The following is a 25977-nucleotide window of genomic DNA, read 5'->3' on the forward strand; positions in this document are numbered from 1 at the left end:
AGTGTAAAGGTAATGTAAAAAAAGATGAGACAGCGCGAAGCGCTGTCTCATCTTTTTTTTAAAGCCAAACCATGTTGATACAGGTCATTAAAAAATATATATATATATATTTTCCAAATCCATTCAGCCCAGTTCAATGCCTTGCCAGCACCAGTTCTAAAGGTAATGTAAAAAAAGATGAGCAGCGCGAATCTCATCTTTTTTTTAAAGCCAAACCATGTTCATATAGGTCATTAAAAAAATGAATAAATAAAGTATTTTCCCACTCCATTCAGCCAAGTCCTATGCCCAACTAGCTACATTCAAAGTCAGTCATATGTACAGTTCATTAGATTATTACATTGACAATCACACTTTCATACAGATATTATGCACATCCACGCATCATTACTATTCAAGTTAAGTTACTCATTATTGCCCGGCAAGAAGTCCACAATCAATTCAATTGTCTTGCCACGATCTGTGGAGCTTACAGACAACGTTATATTGTTATAGGTTCTGTATGCTATTTAAAGCCGACCTAACGATGAGTCCCTTTAAGACGGTGTGTTGCAATGCATTCTGGGTGCTGTGCTGTGATCCGACGGCTCGTCACCTGACCCACCAAACACAACGATGCTTGAACCAGAGCACTTGAACTAAACGTAGTAAAAATAAATAGCTACCAAGGCTCCAAATAGCAACACACTTACACCGTAGCATAATGAGGGTATCTACATGTAAACCGAAGCATTCAGAACTGTGTAAGTCTACAGGCAGTTTATTAAAAAGAACGTCAACGTCAACGGGTCAACGTCAACGATAAGTAAGTTAGGCTAACGTAAACGTTAGCTATTTGCTGTTGTCATATGCTAGTGCTATATGCTTTAGGCTACGTGATGGCCATTTATCACACTCATTTTAGGTACTACTTTTACGAGGTCTGTAGTTCTGTCAAAATGTATCTTATCGTTGAACAGACTACAAGGTTATCTTCCTTAGACTTCGTAGATGTAGTTACTACAATTTGGAAGCGAATTTCGAAGTGTAAATATGGTTTTAGTGTGTAAACAGACCAACCGCGATTTTGCAATGAAGTGAATATGGAGCCTTTTATGTAGGGCTACTAGGCTACTTTCACGAAGTCTGTAGTTCTGTCAAAATGTATCTTATTTATGAACAGACTACATGAGTATCTTCCTTAGACTTCGTAGATGTAGTTACTACAATTTGGAAGCGAATTTCGAAGTGTAAATATGGTTTTAGTGTGTAAACAGACCAACCGCGATTTTGCAATGAAGTGAATATGGAGCCTTTTATGTAGGGCTACTAGGCTACTTTCACGAAGTCTGTAGTTCTGTCAAAATGTATCTTATCTATGAACAGACTACATGATTATCTTCCTTAGACTTCGTAGATGTAGTTACTACAATTTGGAAGCGAAATTCGAAGTGCAAATATGGTTTAAACAAGACGCCTGATGTTTAATATATGTTACTGAATGGGCACAGTATTATTGTGTACAGTAATGGGCTAACAGTTCATGTGTTATGTGATTTACATAAACTAGTAAACAACAGAAATGTTAAAAGCTGGTATTGTGTTTCCTGAATTCTTACGTTCAGGCATTCAAATGAAATGCAATTAAATAGCATATATATACTCTATCAGAGTATGATGCTTGCATGAGGGAAACATCCCAAAACAACGGCACCCATATAATTGCTGTTGTTTTGAGAAGTATTTCTCATGCAAGCATCATGCAACAATGCAAAAACAAAGAAACTAGTGTAGGTACTACTTTCACGAAGTCTGTAGTTCTGTCAAAATGTATCTTATCGTTAAACATACTACATGGTTATCTTCCTTAGACTTCGTAGATGTAGTTACTACTACAATTTGGAAGTGAAATTCGAAGTGCAAATATGGTTTAAATGTGTAAACAAGACGCCTGATGTTTAATATATGTTAATGAATGGGCACAGTATTATTGTGTACAGTAATGGGCTATCAGTAGTATGAGCAGTTCATGTGTTATCTGATTTACATAAACTAGTAAACAACAGAAATGTTAAAAGCTGGTATTGTGTTTCCTGAATTCTTACATTCAGGCATTCAAATGAAATGTAATTAAATAGCATATATATACTCTATCAGTGTATGATGCTTGCATGAGGGAAACATCCCAAAACAACGGCACCCATATAATTGCTGTTGTTTTGAGAAGTATTTCTCATGCAAGCATCATGCAACAATGCAAAAACAAAGAAACTAGTGTAGGCCTAATTATATTTTACATTAGTAAAGCAGTACTCTGATGTGCATGCTTTCACAAACTTTTGTGAACAATCTTAGCACTTTAAACATTGACTGTTTTAAAGTGCATGTATAGCAATATAGTATAAAAATAATAATTGTGATATCATTACAATTTGATAGGGGTTGGGAGGAGGGGGTGGGTTCATGTAGGTGGGCCCTATGACCCCAATGTATGCCTTGACTGGGCCTCAGGTCAAAGAAGTTTGAGAAATGCTGATGTAGACAACAAAGCAGCAAGGAGGCGTCGTGTGATCATTTAAACAAGTTTTATGACAAGGTCGATGAGGGTGGGAAAAATCGTACATTTCTGTGCAAACTTTGCCCGCACTTCAGTCACATTGTCTTTTAAAAAAATGCAGTCCTTTTTTCGGTTCCAGCAGCCAACAACCTCAGAACTGACCCTTCAGGCCTCTCAGGAGGCGCTGGCCTTTAACCGCAGCCAGAAGAGAGTCAGCAAAAATTTGATTGCCTTTACTTTTTACTTTCGTGTCGCTGGCCCTTGTCGTTTTCGCGGTATTCCCGTTTTTCGGCGTTTTTGGGCCCCATTGAAATGAATGGCGGAATGCTGGGGCTTTATGACATCACAGCACCTCATTACTTGCACCTGGTAGAGCTCTGCTGCTAGAGTTGATTACTTGCACCTGGCAGAGTTCTAAGCCATCTGGCAATGTCTAATGGGCTGGGCTGGGCTGTCTGTGTATATGAAGGTGTGTGCATGTAACTTTTGACCAGTATGTCCGATTTTCATGAATGAGGTACCGTTGGAATCCTTGAATGAAGCCCAGTTCAATGCCTTGCCAGCACTAAGTGTAAAGGTCATGTAAAAAAAGAGGAGACAGCGCGAAGCGTTATATTAATATTGGTTCTGTATGCTATTTAAAGCCGACCTAACGCTGAGTCCCTTCTAGACGGTGTGTTGCAATGCATTCTGGGTGCTGTGCTGTGATTCGACGGCTCGTCACCTGACCCACCAAACAACAACTCTCTGGGATGTGGCGTAAATATCACGTAAAAACCTTGTTGCCGGAACAACAGGGAAGAGGCAACAGGATAGCAGCACGAAAGATACACAGGATACACACGGAATTTTGATGGACGTCCTTATCAGTCTATGGTCTAACTTATAAACGTGTCGGGTCAACGTCAACGATAAGTAAGTTAGGCTAACGTAAACGTTAGCTATTTGCTGTTGTCATATGCTAGTGCTATATGCTTTAGGCTACGTGATGGCCATTTATCACACTCACAGACTTTGTAGATGTAGTTATTACAGTTTGGAAGCGAAATTCGAAGTGCAAATATGGTTTAAATGTGTAAACAAGACGCCTGATGTTTAATATATGTTAATGAATGGGCACAGTATTATTGTGTACAGTAATGGGCTATCAGTAGTATGTAAACAGTTCATGTGTTATGTGATTTACATAAACTAACAACAGAAATGTTAAAAGCTGGTATTGTGTTTCCTGAATTCTTACATTCAGGCATTCAAATGAAATGTAATTAAATAGCATATCAATCATGCAACAATGCAAAAACAATGAAACTAGTGTAGGCCTAATTATATTTTACATTAGTAAAGCAGTACTCTGATGTGCATGCTTTCACAAACTTTTGTAAACAATCTTAGCACTTTAAACATTGACTGTTTTGAAGTGCATGTAGGCAATATAGTATAAAAATAATAATTGTGATATCATTACAATTTGATAGGGGTTGGGTTCATGTAGGTGGGCCCTATGACCCCAAAGTATGCCTTGACTGGGCCTCAGGTCAAAGAAGTTTGAGAAATGCTGATGTAGACAACAAAGCAGCAAGGAGGCGTCGTGTGATCATTTAAACAAGTTTTATGACGAGGTCGATGAGGGTGGGAAAAATCGTACATTTCTGTGCAAACTTTGCCCGCACTTCAGTCACATTGTCTTTTAAGAAAATGCAGTCCTTTTTTCGGTTCCAGCAGCCAACAACCTCAGAACTGACCCTTCAGGCCTCTCAGGAGGCGCCGGCCTTTAACCGCAGCCAGAAGAGAGTCAGCAGAAATTTGATTGCCTTTAAAAAATCTGACTTCTTAAAAAATCTTAAACTGGCTGCATTACGTGATTATTTCTGAGATTCTGATACGTTTTTAACCATGACCTATACACAGTTCTGGTTTGAAAATGTATCTCTTAAAATAATCACTTTATGCAGTCAGCTTAAGATGGCTTACTAGCAACTAACTAATTACCCTAGCAACAACCTAGAAACCACCCCTGTAATGTCAACCTAGCGACCACCATAGCAACCAGCATAGCAACCATGTTATTTATGCGTTTTAGCTTATTGGATGTTGCGTTAATGCAGACAACTTTTGATCCGTGTGCCCGATTTTCATAAATGAGGTACCGTTGGAATCCTTGGATGAGGCCGAGTTCCGTGCCACTGATCAAACCCACTCTTGCAGTTCCTCGGAACCGCAATTCTAGTTATTTATTATTCCTGTTCACCCACTTTTTGGCCGAACTACTGCTCCTAGACCGTTTGAGCTATCGACGCGGTTCGAACTCCAAAAATTCAGGCCCGAACCGGTGTAACTTGCTTGTTGATTTCGTGTCGCTGGCCCTTGTCGTTTTCGCGGTATTCCCGTTTTTCTGCGTTTTTTGGGCCCATTGAAATGAATGGCGGAATGTTCAGAATTCAAATTTCGATTGTGACATCACAGCTCTAATTGCTTAAGCTTGCACCTGGAAGAGTTCTAAGCCACCTGGCAGAGCTATAATGGGCTGGGCTGGGTAGTCTGTGTATATGAAGGTGTGTGCATGTAACTTTTGACCCGTATGTCCGATTTTCATAAATGAGGTACCGTTGGAATCCTTGAATGAAGCCCAGTTCAATGCCTTGCCAGCACTAAGTGTAAAGGTAATGTAAAAAAAGATGAGACAGCGCGAAGCGTTTTTAACCATGACCTATACACAGTTCTGGTTTGAAAATGTATCTCTTAAAATAATCACTTTATGCAGTCAGCTTAAGATGGCTTACTAGCAACTAACTAATTACCCTAGCAACAACCTAGAAACCACCCCTGTAATGTCAACCTAGCGACCACCATAGCAACCAGTATAGCAACCATGTTATTTATGCGTTTTAGCTTATTGGAGTTGCGTTAATGCAGACAACTTTTGATCCGTGTGCCCGATTTTCATAAATGAGGTACCGTTGGAATCCTTGGATGAGGCCGAGTTCCGTGCCACTGATCAAACCCACTCTTGCAGTTCCTCGGAACCGCAATTCTAGTTTATTTATTATTCCTGTTCACCCACTTTTTGGCCGAACTACTGCTCCTAGACCGTTTGAGCTATCGACGCGGTTCGAACTCCAAAAATTCAGGCCCGAACCGGTGTAACTTGCTTGTTGCTTTCGTGTCGCTGGCCCTTGTCGTTTTCGCGGTATTCCCGTTTTTCGGCCCCACTGAAATGAATGGCGGAATGTTCAGAATTCAAGCTAGTGTGGGTACCTGATCTGCACGGGTTACCAGATCTGCATGATTACGTCATAATAGATGATGTGTCGCCACCTCATTCGTCCAAAGTCGAGAGTAGAATTCGGCTGGGTTTGAAGCGTAGTTGCTCAAGCGATGCCTGAGGTAAAAGTTTTAATATTTAAAGTGGACCCTTTCACAGCAACAGTGGTGTGATTGGCTGGTTTGTGTGACGTCACCTACGACTGCAAACAACGCTGTCTGATTAACCCTGCTGTAATCGCGGGAAAATAAGCTAACTTTAGGTTATACTTTGATCTATTTTTGTTTCTTAAGTGTAACGCTATTGCATTGCTGTTTGACAGTAGTGAAATCAACCGTAAACTAGCTCATATTTGCGAGTTATTTACCTAATGCTATTGTATTGCTGTTTGACAGTAGTGAAATCAACTGTAAACTAGCTCATATTTGCGAGTTATTTAGCTAGCAGCTAATGCTATTGTATTGCTGTTTGACAGTAGTGAAATCAACCGTAAACTAGCTCATATGCTAGTGGAAACATCATATAAGTATAACTGCAGCAGAAGTTTATTATTCCTGCCGCTCTCAGAGTAGCACTTACATTGTCAAAAGCAATCCTCAGCCAAAGGCTATATTTTCTGAAAAACGACTCTTGGATATCACCTTGTCGTGGGAAACAGCAGATCACCACCCTCCAGCTAACAACAACTCTCCACCGATCAAGGTAAGTACATGAATTACTCGAATTTACCATAACAATTGCTTGATAACATTTTTGATAATTTGATAATCACTTTCTCTCATGAAAACAACGTTAATCAGTCCTTTGGTCTTATAAGTAATGTTACCCTAGCATAGTTATTTCGGGAGAAGAAATGTAAGTCTAACAGTGGCTAACAGTCTAATTTGTGAATGGGTTTTCCAACTCTCGGTCAGAGTCAATCTTACAGTTGTAGACCTATGGAACCTTGTTTTTTTTACGTGTATCGGTAGAGTAAATACATGTGTGTTTATTGACCTTTTCCTCAGTTTATAGCTAAGCGCCACGGTTCAGCCTCTGGTTTGTGGTCAACCATTTGCGCGTAAAGCGACGAGCTATAGGACTTATGAGTGGGTTTTCCTGTGGCCATCACTCGATCGAGTCAATCTTATAGTTGTAGACCTATGAAATCGTTGTTTTTTTTTACGTGTATCGGGAGAGGAAATACAGATCGTATTGAAAGCATTTCCCATATCGTAGCCTACTAGTTCGCTCGCAACAACAGCAAAAATGAAACATGGAGAGTGGATGTCTCCGCAGAGACATCACTGTTACATTAGATGCGCACTCAATCGCAATTCGACGCAGGGAAAAAAAGCAACGACTGGTAAAAACGAAGGTAAACTGGATTAAAGCAAAACTTGGCCAAAAACATTGTGTATGCACTTGCGGTGAGCCTAGTGAATAGCGGACTATAGCCTAACCAACAAAAGTAAAGGAGATTTGCACCAAACGCAGTGTTGTGGGTTGTGTTTCTACAACATGTTGGCACCAAGTTAATTTCTGTCATAAACGGAGTAAGCTAAGCGTTTTCTCCATTGTCCACTCGATTTTCGCATAGACCTCTGTACCAGGCAGCCACAGCACCACACTCTTGGAGGCATGCTCATGAGCCCCCATGTTCATGCCCTCAAGACTGTAGTGCTGTGGCTGCCTTGTAACCTGCATATTGTTTTTATTTTTTCCCTATTATTAACACTCTATGATTTTCCGAAATAGTAAAGGGGAATTATGTTTTAACCAAGGACTAAAAGCGTCAGCGAATACATTTTAATCATAAACATGATAACACATGAAAACTTCCTGTTCTAGTTCGATGTATGTTATACACAGCAGTGGTCATGTTTTTCTATGTATGTGAAGTTTGTACAAGGGTCAATGATTGTCCTAAATTTGTTTGTCCTTTGTTGTTCTTTGTTTGTTCTTTGTTGTCCGTCAGGCCTCAACGAAAAAGACCACCTTCAGCATTCACTCCGCATTACTCCCGGCAGAGACAGGTGTCTTGTCCTACTAACACCCCACTCGTGGCCTGCATCTTGATGTGGTGAGTGGGCTTTCAACTATACAAGTCTTACTTTCATGTTCCCATGGAGTATGGAGGTTAACTGGCACCATAATTTGATGTAAAAAGTAGTGATGCTCCGATTGAAGTGGCCTGAATGCGAGGCTATACGGATAAGCTACCGAGTTTAATTGAACATAGCCTCACGCAGACACACACACACAGTGAACCACTTTGCGCTTACGCAAATCTACTACGCAACCATGGCAAACTTATACATCTGGAGAGAGCTCCTTGCTAACTATCCCGCTAGCTCATGTTACGTCTGTCAGTAGGCCCTAGTGCTCACTAAAATCATTAATGAACATTGCAAGACACTTATCTCCTCTATGATCCCAGAAAGATTTTCTTCGATTTGTTATCTAATGACATAGAAAACAATGAATTGCATCCACATTGCATCCTTATGCACTATTACATTACATTTGGCACTATGCGCAACTTGTATTCACTAGCCTAAAACCGTGAGACTGATAATTACTCTCACGTATTTCTTAAAGTGACAGGCACTCAATTACACCTACACATCACCAATGTGCACTCAATTAGACCTATACACCACATTAACGATATGCCTAAGTGTAAAAGTTTAAAAATCAATATGAAGTATTCAAATTACTAAATATGTTTAGCTACTAGTAATGGTGCAATCATTGGTACAATTGGTGCAAATTCTGATAGATTATAGATAAAAGATTCCCATTCCCCTGCCATTCTGTGATCGGCAATCGGCAGATCATGATTTTGGTGATCGGCCCCAAAAATGCTGATCGGAGCATCTCTAGTAAAAAGAGCAAAGAGAGGCTGTCTCTCAGAACTAAAGATACCGAGGTACACCAGTCTGATACAGTTTTGCCTATGGCTATACATGCGTGAGACTGAGACGCCTGTTTATTTGTTTGAAGTGCGTGCAGGGTGTGAGGGGGGAATCGATGTGCTTTGATTCCAGCTTGGTAGTTGTAGTCTGTGAGATTAAAAAGCATGTGTGTGTAAAGTATCCAAACAATGACACCTTCATTATGGCTTTCATTATGGTTGCTTTAGCAACAAACCTTAAGCTACTGTGTAGTGGGTCCCATTTAGAAGTGACTAATTCATTCGCGCTTTCCGTGATTCACGGAGCTGCGTGAATTTTATTAAAACTTTTCGCCACGATGTGCCAGCTTAAGTCCGCTTGATACTGTAAGGCGTAAGCCATTGGTTTCCAAAGGAGATTTTATATGTGTCGCCAGCATAGCCTATTGACAATTTATGTTGTAAATAGGCCTACCTTATACCTGTAGCTTAGGGAAGCTAACAGCTTTCTATTAGGATCTAGTTTGTTAACAGTTACGGTTTTGTCATAACTCCCTGATGCATTTTTGCATTTAGAATAGCCAGAGCGTGGATATCTCAATCGGAAAATTAAGCAATATCGGGCGCCTACCATGGACTAGGCTGGGTGAATCCAGCCTGATCTGCCGGTGATTTATTTTTTTATTTCTTAAAAGATTGAGCTTGGTATGGTGAAAGCCAGACTAACCATGGACCTCAGTTACACAATGCAAGGGAACATGAATCAGTCTATATTTGCACGAACAATAACGGACAACAGCTCTTCAACTTGGCCCGTTAAAATGTGTATGAACAGTCTAGCGACGCATTTCATGAAGGCTCATTTGGACATGTCAGTTATTTGCACCACTGGTTAGATGTAAAACTGCATTTCGTTTCAGACTACTGGTAAGCTTACTTAATTTGTGCATTGACAATAAAGTATCACATGAACTAAAGATGACTAAAATCTTATGTAGAAGAAGAAACATTCACAAAAAATCCATCCATCCAAAAATGACCTTTGTTTTTGATAGCTGTTGAAAACTGCATGGAACTGACAGAGATGTTTTTGTTTATTAATAAATAAATAAATAAAAATATAACATTATGTTGATACCTTCTGCTTTTCCCAAATGCAATGTAGCCTACAGGTGTAAGTGACCTTTCATCAATCCAGTTGCAATGGATGAACTGTGATGAACTGCCCTTCTTGTGATTGTTTAGAGATTTTAAAGGTTTTATAAAAATACTAGCCTGGCGGGCCATCCTATATCATTGACATGTATAGTCTGGCATCGAATCATTCACCTCGCTTAATCCAAGGGGCGGGCAGAGAATTGTCTTTCAAACTGCCTAGGCATGCAATAGGCCAGCGCTACGACCATATCCGTATCCGGTCAGCAAAACGGCAAATACATCCTTCTTCGAAAGGAATGACTTAAGTGCATTGTGTTGATCTACTTTCAAAGAAAAGCACAAGTCCAACTCCTCCAAAGTTGACGCCAACGCCGATTCAAACAACCGCTCTTCGTTTGCCATAGCCACCTTCCTTGTTGTTCACCGTCGCAGGATGTCGTTATCCTGTTAAGCCCGCCTTAAGACTCTAACGAAATAGAGCGCTGTGATTGGCCGTCATCCACGGTGTTAAGCCAATAGAAATTCCTATGGTTCGATACTAGACGTACAAGCTGAGCAAATTAATTTGCCGCCGCTAGGGTGCGTCTAGATTTCTAGGCTATAAAAATACTACAACTTTTTTGGCTTTTCTACAATCTATTCACCTTTGCAGGGCCAGTAGGCTACTTTCTGTGCAGCCGCACACACACACACAGGCACGCCAAACAAGCATACACAAAAGTTTCAAGAGTGGGGGATGGAGTAAAAGATGGATACAAATTGATTAGTGTGATTTATTTTCGCGGAACGGATGTACAGGACTGATCGGCGGTCATATTTTGTACCGCTATGCGGTACATCTAGTTTAAAAAGCAACTGCAGCTACATTGTGCGTCTACCCGGATTCTGATACCATGGCGGTATTAATTAACCCGTGGTGGTCCGCCATGCTGAAATAAACGTAGAGGAAACACTGTTATGAGACCTCTTTGCACAGAGATTAATAAACTACTAAAGAGACAAAAACTCTATTTCAGACTTATTTCAGACTCTCTGTATTTATAGACCTTTAAGCTAAAGTTCTTCCACAGTTTTTAAAACCGGTTTAAAACACTGATTGTTTGTTGGCTAGCTGGTAGTTCTGTATTTCAAGGATTGACAGGCTAGAAGTTTGCAATTTAATACTGCAACTAATGTTTTATTTGTTTATATTACAAAAACGGTAGGTAGGCCTATCTGTGTTTTGGTGATTGGGCGGCTTGCCGGCTAGTTCAATATTTGAGGGTACCTGATCTGCACGGGTCAGGGTACCTGATCTGCATGATTACGTCACAATAGATGATGGGCGGCTAGTTCAATATTTCAAAGACACTTGCGTTCCTTCCTGTACGTTGGGTCCTTCAACAGAAAACAATGAACTCAGGCGAATTATCGAACAGCAATCAACATTCTGACCAATGAAATTCTGGAAGTGCAACGGCTAATAGACCAATCAGAATGTATTTTATGTATTTTGTGACGTAATCATGCAGATCTGGTAACCCGTGCAGATCAGGTACCCACACTTGCACCTGGCAGAGTTCTGAGCCATCTGGCAGAGCTCTAATGGGCTGGGCTGGGCTGTCTGTGTATATGAAGGTGTGTGCATGTAACTTTTGACCCGAATGTCCAATTTTCATAAATGAGGTACCGTTGGAATCCTTGGATGAGGCCGAGTTCCATGCCCCTGATCAAACCCATTCTAGTTTAAATCTGTTGACAAAGGACATTTTGTGATGACCTGAATTATGTCTTATAATATGTCAGCAAGCAATGCATCATCAAGGCTGTGTTTTAAGATGTTGATGAAAGCATTTTGCACAGTTAACCATATTCAGTGCACCCATCCATAAGTTCAATGTTCCTTTTTTAAATTGAGACTTATAACATTTGTTATCATCATTTGTGTAATTATGTGTCATTTGTATGATGTAAATTGAGGGAGCAAAATAAAAGCAGTATCGGCTCCAAATATCGGCTCAAGAAAATCGGCAGCCTGTATCGGTCATCGGCTTAGGCTGATGGAAAAAAAATCCATATCGGTCGATCCCTAGTATGGACCATACAAGGTTTTTTCAATTGTTTCCACAATATTACCCCCTGATGAGCTTTCATTTTGATGGCTGATAGGCCTACAGTACGTTTCCTGCGACAGTCCCAACATTTAGCACTATAATCAAACAAAATCCACATCCAAAAGTGAATTAAATCCCGAAGCAAACTGAAAACCTTCTGCTTTTAATATAGCCTACCGATACACTGCTCCAAACGACAGGCAGTCTCACAATTTTTATTGTTATTGTTTATGAAGGTGTCTTTGTTATTTTATGGAGAGGCATCTGGCCGTTTCATTTAAATGTTCGTTTTGCTTTCATTAATGGTTTAGCTCATGAGGTCACAAGGTCAGTAGCTACCCCACTTTTCAGGAAAAAAAATAAAATAAAATGTCTCATTTTCCGACGCACCACAAAACATTTTGTCTATTCGTCTGTACTGGCTGTACTGTACTCATCTGGCGAAAATGCATGTATTTCTTAGGCTAGCGTCTCGACACTTTTTATCAACTTATCAAACTAGATTCAAAGGCAGTTCATAATACAAATGAAATTGAGGAGAATGTGCAACGCATTTGATGATAGGTGATTGCATAGGTGATTGCATAGGTGATGGCTCTCTGCAGCATCGGGACCAAATGCATTTCTCACAAGGACTAATAGAGGCGCTAATGTGGCTATTAAACTGCTTTTGCTAATTGAAGCGCTAATGTGTCTTAAGTAGGGTTGGGCACCGAAACACGGCTCTAATATGGCACCAGTGCCGACACAAACGGTAGTAACTGCATCGAATAACAACGTGGATTTCGGTGCCTCATTTCGGTGCTTAAATAGCGTTTTTTTTTTTATATATACGAGGCATCACTGCATGTCATGCGCCATCTCTAACGCCTTGCTCTGATAGCAACACATCCAGATACAGTTAGCTAACATATGGAAACCAGAGGGGTGCACCACATGAGTGGACAGTGTTTGACAGCTTGCGTGAGCCCAAGTAGCTTACTTTAAAGCGATATCGCAAGCTCCTGTCAAAATCTAGCAGTGGGCCTAACTACACACAAGCAAAAGGCTATGAAACATCAACAGTAGGCTAGCCTAGCCTATACGTTACACAATATCCTTGCTAATGCGCTAACTGACATTTATTTGAAATGTTATCAGCAAAGTTGTAAGGTGAAAACTTTATTTCACGGTGTGTTAAACAACATAATGGCATTATATTAATCTTTCATGTGCATGAGGTCCATATAGCATCACAATGAATATGAAGATCATTTTAAAAGTTAGCTGGCAAAAACATATATGTAGGTTACATACCTGATGTCACTGAGCTGTCAAAGAGGCTACGAAACCATCTCCGTACGTTATCGCTAATTAAACTCAGCTGACTGGTGGCAGTGTTTTTCAACCACTGTGCCGGGGCACACTAGTGTGCCGTGAGAGATCATCAGGTGTGCCGCAGAAAATTACCCAAATGTCACTCACTGGTCCAGAAAAGCAACTGTTGCATCAAAGATGTTGCATCACATATCCAGTTCATAACAATTAAATTAGATATAGTCACCTACAAATGAAACAGAGGGCGCTTGTTTTATTGAGCAGGTCTTGCATAGAAGCCATAATAAGGCCATATCTGTGTATTATTTGAAATTTTAGGCTATGGTATGTTTATTTTTTCTTCACACAGGATGTTAGTGTGCCGTGGGACATTTTAAGTGTCAAAAGTGTGCCGTGGCACAAAAAAGGTTGAAAAACACTGTGTTAGCGCATAGCCATAGTTGCTGTTAAAATGCCTACTTGGCTAGCGCTGGGAATCTTAACACTTCAACACCAAAATGTAGCCTAACATGTTCAAAACTACTGCATGTTATGGGTTAAGACATACAATTTCTTGAAGCATTTGGGAACACACTGAATTAACTGGAAAGTAGAGTCCCTGTTAAATTACAGTAGCTTGCTTGCAAATGCCGTTGTCCATGACCTGGCAGTTTTATGGCAAGCGGTTTTAACATGCCTTATGGCAAACCGCCTACACTGGGTAAACTTGAAAGCAGAGCTTACTATTGTGTGTGCATGCATGGCAAGCTGTTTTAACATTTAAATGTATTATTCATAGGAGCAATGAGATATTGATAGTAAATTGAATATAACAGTTCAATTTCATGTTCAAATTTGTCTCATCAATAAAAAAAGCAATTCATGCTTTAGACCATTTTAATTTAAAACATTTTAAAAACAAAGTACCGGTTCAGGCACCGTTTCGGCACCGGCACCGTTTTAAAAGTATCGATTTAGCACCGGTATCGGATAAAACCCAAACGATACCCAACCCTAGTCTTAAGCTTATTACTTTCAATAGGCATACTGTAATCCAGTCATCTATCTATAAAGCAAGAAGCGTCTGTGTGTCTGTGGCACGCATATCTCGCTGACCGTTTGTCAGACTGATTTCAAACTTAAGCAGGTGTCTTGCTATGGGCATGAGTAAGTGCAGTGCCAAATTTGACGTTGTTTGAATAAGAAATGCAAAGATATCGTTAAATATATCGGTAAAAGCACATTGGCTTTCGCCGCTAGCCACTCCCCCTCCCACACACCACTGTACTGTAAACTACCAGTGAGGATAGAAGCAGGGCTTTGGCAGAGCTGGATCAGTGTAGGTTACACGGGTAAAAACTTAACATGTCTGACAAGTGAACTCTGCGGATTTTGCAACAACACACCAAGACACATAGGTATGCAGTGGCTCTTCAAAATGACGTAAAAAATGATGTGCAATAAACGGACACTTCGAATAGCCCAGGCTACTTTGAACTGTCTTTAAACTTTGAATAAGCAAACGACATTTCCAACTGCAAGGTCTTAAATTGAAACGAGCGATAATGGTCCCGAATTAAAGAACGTCTCAGAATGCCACACATGCAAAGCATAACCAGCGACAAGCAACGAGTGGCAGACAGAGTGTGATGTCACTTATAGGCCACCAGAGACTTGTTTTTGAGTCACACTGTTGCAAATTTCATATGATGCATCATTCCACAAAATGGTTTGTTTTCTCTATCATCAAGTTATTCAATAGGCTAAGCATATAGCCTTGACTCAAAACAGCTGTTAGGATTATGTAATTTTGATTTGTAAAAAATGTCACATGTAGCCATGCTTAAATTCTGCTCACTTCACATTTATTATATTATTATATTATCTGTAGGCCTATTCATTATTGAATGCTTACCTGGAATTATGTTTTTCCCTATTCTATTTTCAAAGCAGGCCTACCTGCAGGCATGTAATTGGGCTACAGGAATAGCATGTTTGAATGGGCACTGAACTAGTTTTATGAAAAAAGGTTGAACAAATTGCAAAAACAAATTGAAAACTTAACTGATTTTTTATCTTCAATATGTCCTGAGTAAGGGGAAAAATGCCCTGAAGAATCCCAATAGGGGAAAGTTTCGAAAAAGACCCAAATATACCCTATATTCATGCGCATACAGTATTTTTCTCACGCAAATAGGGGGGAAACAATTATTCACATATCACCATGAAAATTACTGAGTTGATTACTTACATTAAGACAAACAAAAAATGTATTACAAGTTTTTTTTTAATTGTTTGTTAACATGGGCAAACAGGGCATAATGTAATTACGTATAGCTAATTTGCATGAATACCACAACGGAGCTAATAGTCCAGGCAAAGTGAGGTCTGACCCAAAACTAATTGCAACAGAATTTATTTTCACATTTTTATATTTCAATTAGTGATCTAAACACCATAGTAAAAGACCATGAAAATCCAGTTGGTGGAAATGAGATGTTAAAATGAGGGTTGTTTATGCATTATTCTTCAGCAAATACTGACAAAACTGTAATTAGAATGTTGTAGAATACACAACATATCCTCTTTGGAAGGAAACACCTCCTAGCAATGTGGTTATATTGCATTTTTGATGTGACCTACATGCTTTTCTTAGTAGCCTGTATCAACGATTTATACAGTTGACACATACAGGTGCTGGTCATATAATTAGAATATCATCAAAAAGTTGATTTATGTCAGTAATTCCATTCAAAAAGTGAAACTTGTATATTATATTCATTCATTACACCAGGGATGCCAGGGTTACGGCCCGCGGGTGATAATAGAATATATTTTTTATTTTATTTTTATTTAATTTTCGGTGGAATCAGTCAGTTGGTCTGTTGCTGCTGCCCGCCTCAGCTGCAGCATCGTGCTGACGGTAGACTAGTCGCTATCGAAATGTTATCAAACTCGTTACAAAGTATTAGGATAGTGTTGCTTTTCAAAGTAAACTGGCGTTATGGAAGACGCAGCTCTCCAAGCGCAATGCAGCCCACTTCCCTTGTCTAAAATCTCAACCTGTTAATCGAGTATGGACAAGTAGGCTACACAAACTTGCTTTCCGGATTCAGGCATGATCGATTCATGGTTTTTGCTGAACTGGAAAAGGACTTTGCGCTTTTTTGCTCTCCATTCACGATTGACGCTTCCGAGGTCCTAGAGGCGATCCAAATGGAACTGATAAAACTGCAGTGTTGTGCACCGTCGAAGGATTAGCCTACTATGTATCTGTTGCAATCGAATCATTTGATCAATCATTGCCACCACAGTACCAAATGCTCACAGCCTTTGCAGGTAAAATACTTGTGCAGATGTATGTTTGGGACAACATATTTATGTAAGCAGGTCTTTTCCGTGATGACTATTAATAAATCGAAAGTGCGAAACCGCCTGACGCACGGACATCTGAATGATGTTATGTAGGCTAAATAGCCACTGCCCAGAAACTGTCCCCCGATATGGACAAGCTGAAGAAAGTTAAAAGGTGTCTTTTTTTTTTTTACTAATTCCTACTGGATATTCAATCACATGGCCTATTGTTGGACTACTTTATTCTGGCGCTTACTTTCTGTGACTCGTTTAGGCCTACTTGGCCTGGCCTTCTTTTAATTGACCTAATTATGCATTGACGTGTTTTCAAGTGCAAGCCTTCAATAAATATAATAAAAGTAACACTTGTGTTATTTATAGGAAATGTGTTTTGTTGGTTAGTCTATTTTGTTGCATTACTAATTTATAAATGTAGGCTACTTGCATGGATAGGAAAACGTTTTTAGAGGGTAACTGTCTCCTGCTTTAGGTTATGTAATTGTAGGGCTCATTGTGAGGCTATTTTGGTGCCAATGGAATTTCTTTTTAATGTGTAGGCCTTCATGAATAATTTCAAATAGCATACCTATCCATGTGTTTGGCATTTTCAGTCCGAAAATGTAATCCGGCCCCCTGAGGTCTCACTTGAAAAAAATCTGGCCCCCTGTCCAATTTCACCCTGGAATCCCTGCATTACACACAGACTGATATATTTCAAATATTTATTTATTTTCATTTTGATGTTTATAACTGACAACTAATGAAAATCCCAAATTCAGTATCTATTTTTTTTAGAAATGTTGGCCAAATGAAAAGTATGAACATGAAAAGTATGTGGCACTGCTCAGGTGTTATGAGATCCCAGGTTGCTCTGATAGTGGCCTTCAGCTCTTCTGCATTGTTGGGTCTGGCGTATCGCATCTTCCTCTTCATAATAGGTCAGACGAGTTTGCTGGCCAATTAAGAACACGGATTAGCCTGGCAGGCCATCCTATATCATTGAAATGTATAGTCTGGAATCGAACCATTCACCTCGCTTAATCCAAGGGGCGGGCAGAGAATTGTCTTTTAAACTGTCTAGGCATGCAATAGGCCAGTGCTACGACCAATCAGAACAAAGAGCAGGATGACGTGGCCAGATCGATGAAAACAGTGAACGGGGAAGTAAACTTTTACCGTATCCGGTGGGCAAAACGGCAAATACATCCTTCTTCGAAAGGAATGACTTAAGCATTGTGTTGCTCAACTTTCAAAGAAAAGCACAAGTCCAACTCCTCCAAAGTTGACGCCAACGCCGATTCAAACAACCGCTCTTCGTTCGCCATAGCCACCTTCCTTGTTGCTACCGTCGCAGGACTGTCGTCTTTCTGTTAAGCCCGCCTTAAGACTCTCTAACAAAATAGAGCGCTGTGATTGGATAACGTCCACGGCGTCAGCCAATAGAAATCCCTATGGTTTGATACTAGACGTACAGGCTGAGCAAATTAATTTGCCGCCGCTAGGGTGCGTCTAGATTTCTAGGCTAAACAGGGATACCATTAGCCTGGCGGGCCATCCTATATCATTGAAATGTATAGTCTGGAATCGAACCATTCACCTCGCTTAATCCAAGGGCCGGGCAGAGAATTGTCTTTCAAACTGCCTAGGTATGCAATAGGCCAGCACTACGACCATATCCGTATCCGGTCGGCAAAACGGCAAATACATCCTTCTTCGAAAGGAATGACTTAAGTGCATTGTGTTGCTCAACTTTCAAAGAAAAGCACAAGTCCAACTCCATCAAAGTTGACGCCAACGCTGATTCAAACAACTGCTCTTCGTTCGCCATAGCCACCTTCCTTGTTGTTCACCGTCGCAGGACTGTCGTTATCCTGTTAAGCCCGCCTTAAGACTCTCTAACAAAATAGAGCGCTGTGATTGGATGAGGTCCACGGCGTCAGCGAAATCCCTATGGTTTGATACTAGACGTACAGGCTGAGCAAATTAATTTGCCGCCGCTAGGGTGCATCTAGATTTCTAGGCTAGGATACCATGGTCCTTAAGGCGAGACACTACAGGTGAATAGGGTCAAATTTGTAACAAGCAGATATCACTATGAAACTTACCCAGTTGATTACTTACATTAATATGTAATAAAAATATTAGATGGGGAAAAATTTACAGAGGGATTTATGAATATCTACTTTAGTTATCCTGTAAATCAGAATATGATGTCAATAGCCCTAAAAAAATCGATTTTTGCCATGTTTTTAGGCATAAAATGTCATGTAAGTCAGGCTAGGAATAATATATCAACAAACCCCTCTGTAAAAATCTTCGAAATATAGTTAGGCATAAGTCTAGAAAGTTTGGTGTATGTAAGTGCTTCTGAAGTGGAGTTTCCTTGCTCAGAGTGGGAGAGGAAACTCGTTTTGAGAAAACAGCCTTGAAAGACAGCCAATGAGATTCCGTTCTCAGCCTAGACTCGTCTTTGAACTTTCGCGATTGATTGCTGATACAAAGGAAGTGTCCATATATGGATCACATAGCGTGATACAGGAAAAACAGAGCTTTCCAACGGTACTACACACGATGGGCCCTATTTTAATGGTCTGAAACGGAAGTGTCTTCGCGCAAAACGCAAGTGACTTTGTGGGCGGATCTTGGGCGCTGATGCTATTTTACCGGCAGGATATTGACTGTTGCGCCCGACGCAAATCTAAAATGGGGTGGTCTGAAGTAGCTACATTAATCATGGGTGTGGTTTGGGCGTAACGTGCAATAAACCAATCAGAGCGTCATCTCACATTCCCTTTAACAACAGGCATGCACGCTTGTTCCATAGCTGATTGCTATTATGGTGGCGTATTTGCCAGGCGCAGCCAGGAGCGTTCACAGCGCTATATAATCACTGTTCAGTTGGGAACAGTTAGCTATTGATTTTTCCTCTTGACAAAATGTAATGCAGAATTGTCACAAAGACATACTTTCCGATGTTTTGGGATCACTCTCACTGAATCACGAGGTTATGAATGCATGGTGATATTTTTGCAATGTACAATGTAATCTAACATGCTCTCCCGTGCTGCCGCTGGGGCAATTCAACATCACGTCTCCTTAAGTCCTCTAATATTTCCTAAATTATGTCATCAACACATCCGTGATTCGTGAAATGTGTACGCTAGATGTATGTCTATTTTTTTCACATCTTAATGGACACCACACTGATTTCCCTCGAGTGGTAATATTTTTCTTTGAAATTGTATGGTTTACAGAAATGGGAACTACGATGTATAGATGAGAGGAGCGAAGTGTTTGTTGCGCAGCACAGGCGGCCAAGCAAAGGCTCCTTACCCTCAGCAAACTCAATAATGAGAAACAGTTTCCAAGTTGACCTAACTTTAAACTCTGCACAGTATCCCATTAACTGCATGACAGTAGGCTATTTACAATATTTTCTGTTAAGTAGAGTTTGTAAACACGTTATCAGCAACTTAATGCACGCACAACATTTGTTTGAGCAGGAGAGAATAACAATGAATGGATGCAGCAACTACAGAAGTTGTAGCCATACTTGCTGCTTTCTTGTACTATCTATGGTTGCTGGTTAACAGCACATAAAAGCTGATTTAAGCTAATTCACTAACTCAAGACTTCAAGGCATGGATATAAAACGTTTTTTGAAAATAACGAAAGGATGGAGGGAACATAACAAAGCTTGGAGTTATTTCAGATGGGCTACAACAAGGTAGGCAAAATTATGGTGCTTAAAACCTTAGCGCAGAATAATGCTTAGGCTGATGTTAAAGCGCACGCGATGTTTAAAGCCATACACAACGGTAAATTGGTACAAAACTGAAGGTAACTCTAGCCTTTATAGGGCTGTATTAAGTTGTCCAAATTAATAGGTCATAATTAGGCGTTGTTGTTGTAAAGATATTGCATGTAGATGTTGTATAGGCTACTAAATGTTTAGGTCACCAATGCACGAACAAAACCGGGAAATGGACAAATATTATGGCTTTGAATGTTTCCGTCTGTGCACGGGGGTGTCTGTAGATTGGTGTGCAACGCATTCATTCATGCAGGCCTGTGGTCATGCATGCGCCCTTAAAATAGCATCTGTATTTGCGCCACAGACTTTAGACCAGGGAGTTCCTGGTCTGTGGCGGAATTGTTTTCTGAAACTGCAAAATATCAACAGTGAACGTTTGCGCCGGAACACGCCCCGTCTTTTCGCTGAACCGCCCCCGTGGGCGCAATCGAATTCCCTAATTTACAGGCATGTACCTGTGGAGGGAAAATTCCAATATGCGCTGACTGCAAAATAGGAAAGACAAAAGCGCGAGTATACAAAGTCAATTGCGCTGGGACGCAAAATAGAGCCCGATATGTTTTGGGTCACAGTCGCGGGAGTGCATGCAAGGTTAGAATGCTAACTTTCGCTGAATTTAGGATAAATATACAGGCGCGAGTAGACACAATATAATGAAATAAACACCTAAATGTGTAAATCTGACTTTTTTGTTGTAGTAGTGTGATAGAATACATGCTAAGGTAACAGACTAGCTCAAAATCTCGAAATTGACCAGTGCATGAAAAAACGATGTTTTCACCTGCCGTGTCTCGCCTTAAACCAGGTACTGGTAGATTTGGCACTGTGTGCAGGTGCCAAGTCCTGTTGGGAAATGAAATCTGCATCTCCATAAAGTTGGTCAGCAGTAGGAAGCATGAAGTGCTCTAAAACTTCCTGGTAGACAGCTGCGTTGACCTTGGACCTCAGAAAACACAGTGGACCAACACCAGCAGATGACATGGCACTCTAGACCATCACTAACTGTGGAAACTTTACACTGGACTTCAAGCAATGTTGATTCTGTGCCTCTCCTCTCTTCCTCCAGACCTCTGGGACCTTGATTTCCAAAGGAAATGCAAAATTTACTTTCATCAGAGAACATAACTTTGGACCACTCAGCAGCAGTCCAGTCCTTTTTGTCTTTAGCCCAGGTGAGACGCTTCTGACGCTGTCTCTTGTTCAAGAGCGGCTTGAATGCGACAGCTGAAACTCATGTCTTGCATACGTCTGTGCGTGGTGGTTCTTGAAGCACTGACTCCAGCTGCAGTCCACTCTTTGTGAATCTCCCCCACATTTTTGAATGGGTTTTGTTTCACAACTCCAGGGTGCGGTTATCCCTATTGCTTGTAGACTGTTTTCTACCACATCTTTTTCTTCCCTTCGCCTTCCTATTAATGTGCTTGGACACAGAGCTCTGTGAACAGCCAGCCTCTTTAGCAATGACCTTTTGTGCCTTGCCCTCCTTGTGCAAGGTGTCGATTGTCGTCTTTTGGACAACTGCCAAGTCAGCAGTCTTCCCCATGATTGTGTAGCCTACAGAACTAGACTGAGAGACCATTTAAAGACCTTTGCACGTGTTTTGAGTTAATTAGCTGATTAGATAGTGGCACCAGGTGTCTTCAATATTGAACCTTTTTACAATAGTCTAATTTTCTGAGATACTGAATTTGGGGTTTTCATTAGTTTGTCAGTTATAATCATCAAAATTAAAAGAAATAAACACTTGAAATATATCAGTCTGTGTGGAATGATTGTATACATTATAGAAGCTTCACTTTTTGGATGGAATTACTGAAATAAATAAACTTTTTCATGATAATTATATGACCAGCACCTGTATATATATATATATATATGGGTGGATGACAAATAAGCCTGAAAAAAGGAATTTTAAAAAACTTCAAATATCATCCCTAAAAAGTGTTTATATGTGTTGCTGTATCTCTAAACTTGACTAATATACTTTTTTTTTTTTTTTTTTTTTTAAAGTGAAATATATATTTATATGTGAATTTGTCATGTTAGTGCCTAAAATTGTCATATGGTGTGACCTTAAAATAATTTGAAATAAAATGAAAATTAGATACTTTTTTCTACTTTAATTTATGTCACTGTACATTTTAATCATGTTTGCTTTGATATGCAACATTTCCTTGTGAATATTTAGAAGAAAAACCTAACATTTAACAAGTTATTTTGTCAAGGTGGAGAATGCTCCTAAGTGTAACCAGATATTTTAGCTTAATTCTGATATAACTCACTCAAAATTCTTGAGGTTCTTGCAGATACCATTTCCTTTGTGTGCTATTGATGTTTTAATGATTTTTCAATTAAAGTCTTTTTTTGTGACATTATTTAATGTCACACCAAATGACATGGTGTCACGCCATACGATGAACTGCACCACTCCACCATGTGTCAGAGCAAAACAGGGTTTTTAATGACTATAGAATCATTAACAATGAATTTTGAAGTCACTGTATGAATGGTGTATGGGTGTAACAGCAAAATAGATGAAAGTTTAGTATTTATTTTTTAAACTTACATCGCATGGTAACATAAAAGAAAAAAGTATGAGAAATATGAATTGTACAGATACATTTTTTCCCAATTATCACAGATTTAACAAAAAAACATAATATCTGAATTTAAAACATGTTTTTACAAGAACCTTTATGTAAAAATGCAATTTGGTCACAGGGTGTGACAGAAATGTCATATAGTGTGACTTTTTTTTGCGTGAAAAAAGCTGTCACACCATATGATGCAGCGTCACACTATATGACATTTTGACAGTTAAGCTAATTTTCTAGACAGTTAAATACAGCTAACTATTATTTAGCATGCAACTGACCACATGGCAGCAGTGCTTTTTAAGAATTCATGAAGAATATTTGTGAAAAATAGCTACTTTTTAGGCAAATGATGTCACACCATAAGGCACTAAAATTTGGCCACGATTGATGATGTCCAATTCAAAGCTTTTTATATAAAAATCTAAAAAGCAAAACTCCCCTCTTGACCATGCCAATTACTCCTGACATTCTATTGTTACTTCCTGGTTAAGCAGGGTCCTCTTCACAATAATAATGTCCAAATGAATGCCCGGTCAAAATATACAATATAGTACATATATATACAAAATATATTTGATTATAACTTAGTTGGACAGCATGCATAAACATCAAAACTTTCTTTGGTTGTAAAAAAAATACAAATATTTTATATGCATGGTAAAACTTTAAAGTAATTATACTTTTTATGGATATACGCGCTTTTTAGGAAGTTCGCACAGATGGTGGACAGTCACACCATATGACATTTTTTATGTTTGGATGATTATTTTAAGTCAAAAGTTAAATACAAATCCAATAAATTTAATATGACAGAACTTGAACCTACCAGACCTACAACATTTCCATATCAATTCTTAACAATTGCCATTTTTTATAAGTGTGTGACACATGGACAGTCTGAATTCTGCTATTTGTCATCTACCCTTATATATTTATTATTATATTTATATATATTTTTTTATAATTATATTTTTTAATTCTGAAGAAAAACAAAATCCTCCCAGAAACAGCTGATAATGATAACGTTCTACTTACTTCATCCAAACAGTTGACGCGCACATCTTTACAACCCAACAGTCGCGAAGCCTCCTGAACGTTACCTGTTAAATGATGGGACATGATGGGAACAATAAATCTTAATAGGTATATTGGAGGTATGTTCAACCCAAAAAAAATCATCATAAAAACAACCAAATTAACTGTTCTTAAATCACTGGAACCTATGGCCACATGGGGCATATTGCGTAAATGCACATTTGCGCTTCACTTTTATCACCATCCAGTATTCCATGGCCAATGGCCATATCTAAAATGGAAAAGCTAATGCTAATTCTTGAATTTCCCCTTGGGGATCAATAAAGTATCTATCTATCTATCTAATGGAGAAAAGAAACATTTTCAATATGGCTTTGCGTCATATGCACAATATATCACAAAATAAAAAGTGTATTTTAATTTCATACACAGGAAAGATGTTAATTTCCTAGTGATATAGTTAGGAGATTTCACACAGCGGCCAATTTCAAAAATCACTAACACAGCTCAAATCACTAACAAAACATCACCAACAAAACAGCCTTCAAGAGCATTTCACTGGAGTTATCAAGCAGGCACCTTCCTTCATAGGCATTTAGTTGAATTAGGCTCACAACACCTCCAGAAGGCTCAACAGTGGTATCTGACGTCCCAGACCCACCCCCTCCAGACTCAAGATGAGTGCATTAACAAATACCACAAAATTATTTGATTCTCTTCATTGCTGTGGCTATTTATGATCTGATCAACAATGTAATCAGACAAACTGCAATCCCACCCCAATGCAGGCACCGACAAATACCAACAAACCCTTTAACCCAATCCTCTTTGTTGCTGTGGCCGTTTATGGCCCAATCATATGATCCAAAACCAGTAAATACTGTTCCTTCCAACAAAATTACTTAAATGTACAAAATGTAAGTTGACAAACAATGATTGAAAATTGTAGCGGAGGATGAGAAAATTGGTCTGTGACACATTTCTATTCCTTATTACCTAAATGTGTAAATCCGACTTTTTTGTTGTAGTAGTGCGAAAGAATACTACATTATTTTTTTTTAAAATTCACTGAATTTGTACTGGATCTGCAGTACCACTTTGCACCACATGTGGTGCTCTTTTAATACAATACAAGTCAATGTACGAGTAAGAAAGCCACTTGTTTGCTGCACATATCCAATCTAAACACACAGTTTATGGTTCATAGTTGAATTGCTCCAAATAATTATTGCAACATTATAATTATTTGGAGCAATTCAACTATCAACAATATTTTTCAAAAATCTTCTCAATAAAGAAACTCCGCAACAAACCCAAATTTTGGACAGATGATACTCACATACCGAATGATATATGGTACAATTTAAATAAAATCCTGTTAACTGTCCACGTGGTGAAAGAGAAGATTAAAATGTTTTGTTTTTTTTAAATCAAGCCCAATTAAAAAAAAAAAAAAGCTCTGACAATATGATGATGATAACAACCGAAAGTAATGCATGGACATGATAATCCATATATGAGTGGGAAAAAAATCTGATGAATTTGTGTCACATACTTTTTGAATGAGAAGCCCTCAAAGGTGATGATGTCTTTTCACATAATGAATTTATAGCCATTTTCAGAGCTTTGCAGAGGGGGAATTACACAAAATACTGTACGTCTGATCTGATTGGATTTTTTAATTAAACAGGAAAATGTACTTCTATTCACATAGTTTTACTAATGTGTGTGAAATACCAAAAGAGCCAATAATCTTGGAACAAAAAGGATTGTTCACCACAATGCTTAAAATGAAGCTTCAAAGGGCTGTAGTTTTGGAACCATTAGTGATACAGATATATTATTTAAGATTTATGCATAGATTTGGGGCCGTATTCACAAAGCATTTTATCTTGGTTATGGTTATGGATTTAGCAGACGCCTTTGTCCAAAGCGACACATAAATACAAAACAACAT

The 25977-nt window shown here is 39.2% G+C and overlaps 1 protein-coding gene and 1 long non-coding RNA gene across 2 annotated transcripts in view; one reads left to right on the plus strand and one right to left on the minus strand.

Moving 5' to 3' along the window:
- ankmy2a (ankyrin repeat and MYND domain containing 2a) overlaps positions 1-25977 on the minus strand; it is a 203303-nt gene that overhangs the window by 147918 nt on the left and 29408 nt on the right. Inside the window, exon 2 of the mRNA XM_076281231.1 lies at positions 24021-24085. Within this exon, the coding sequence (XP_076137346.1) occupies positions 24021-24085 (65 nt within the window). The remainder of the gene's footprint in view (positions 1-24020; positions 24086-25977) is intronic.
- Positions 5900-7856, plus strand: LOC143118537 (uncharacterized). Its single transcript, XR_012986185.1, has 3 exons — positions 5900-5920; positions 6389-6500; positions 7756-7856. It is a non-coding gene; the product is annotated as an uncharacterized LOC143118537 (long non-coding RNA).

This window comes from Alosa pseudoharengus, unplaced genomic scaffold, assembly GCF_046254945.1.
Source record: "Alosa pseudoharengus isolate Yale_2024_CS ecotype anadromous, Long Island Sound unplaced genomic scaffold, YU_APseudo_1.1 YU_APseudo_1.1_scf_12, whole genome shotgun sequence".
Lineage (NCBI taxonomy): Eukaryota > Metazoa > Chordata > Actinopteri > Clupeiformes > Clupeidae > Alosa > Alosa pseudoharengus.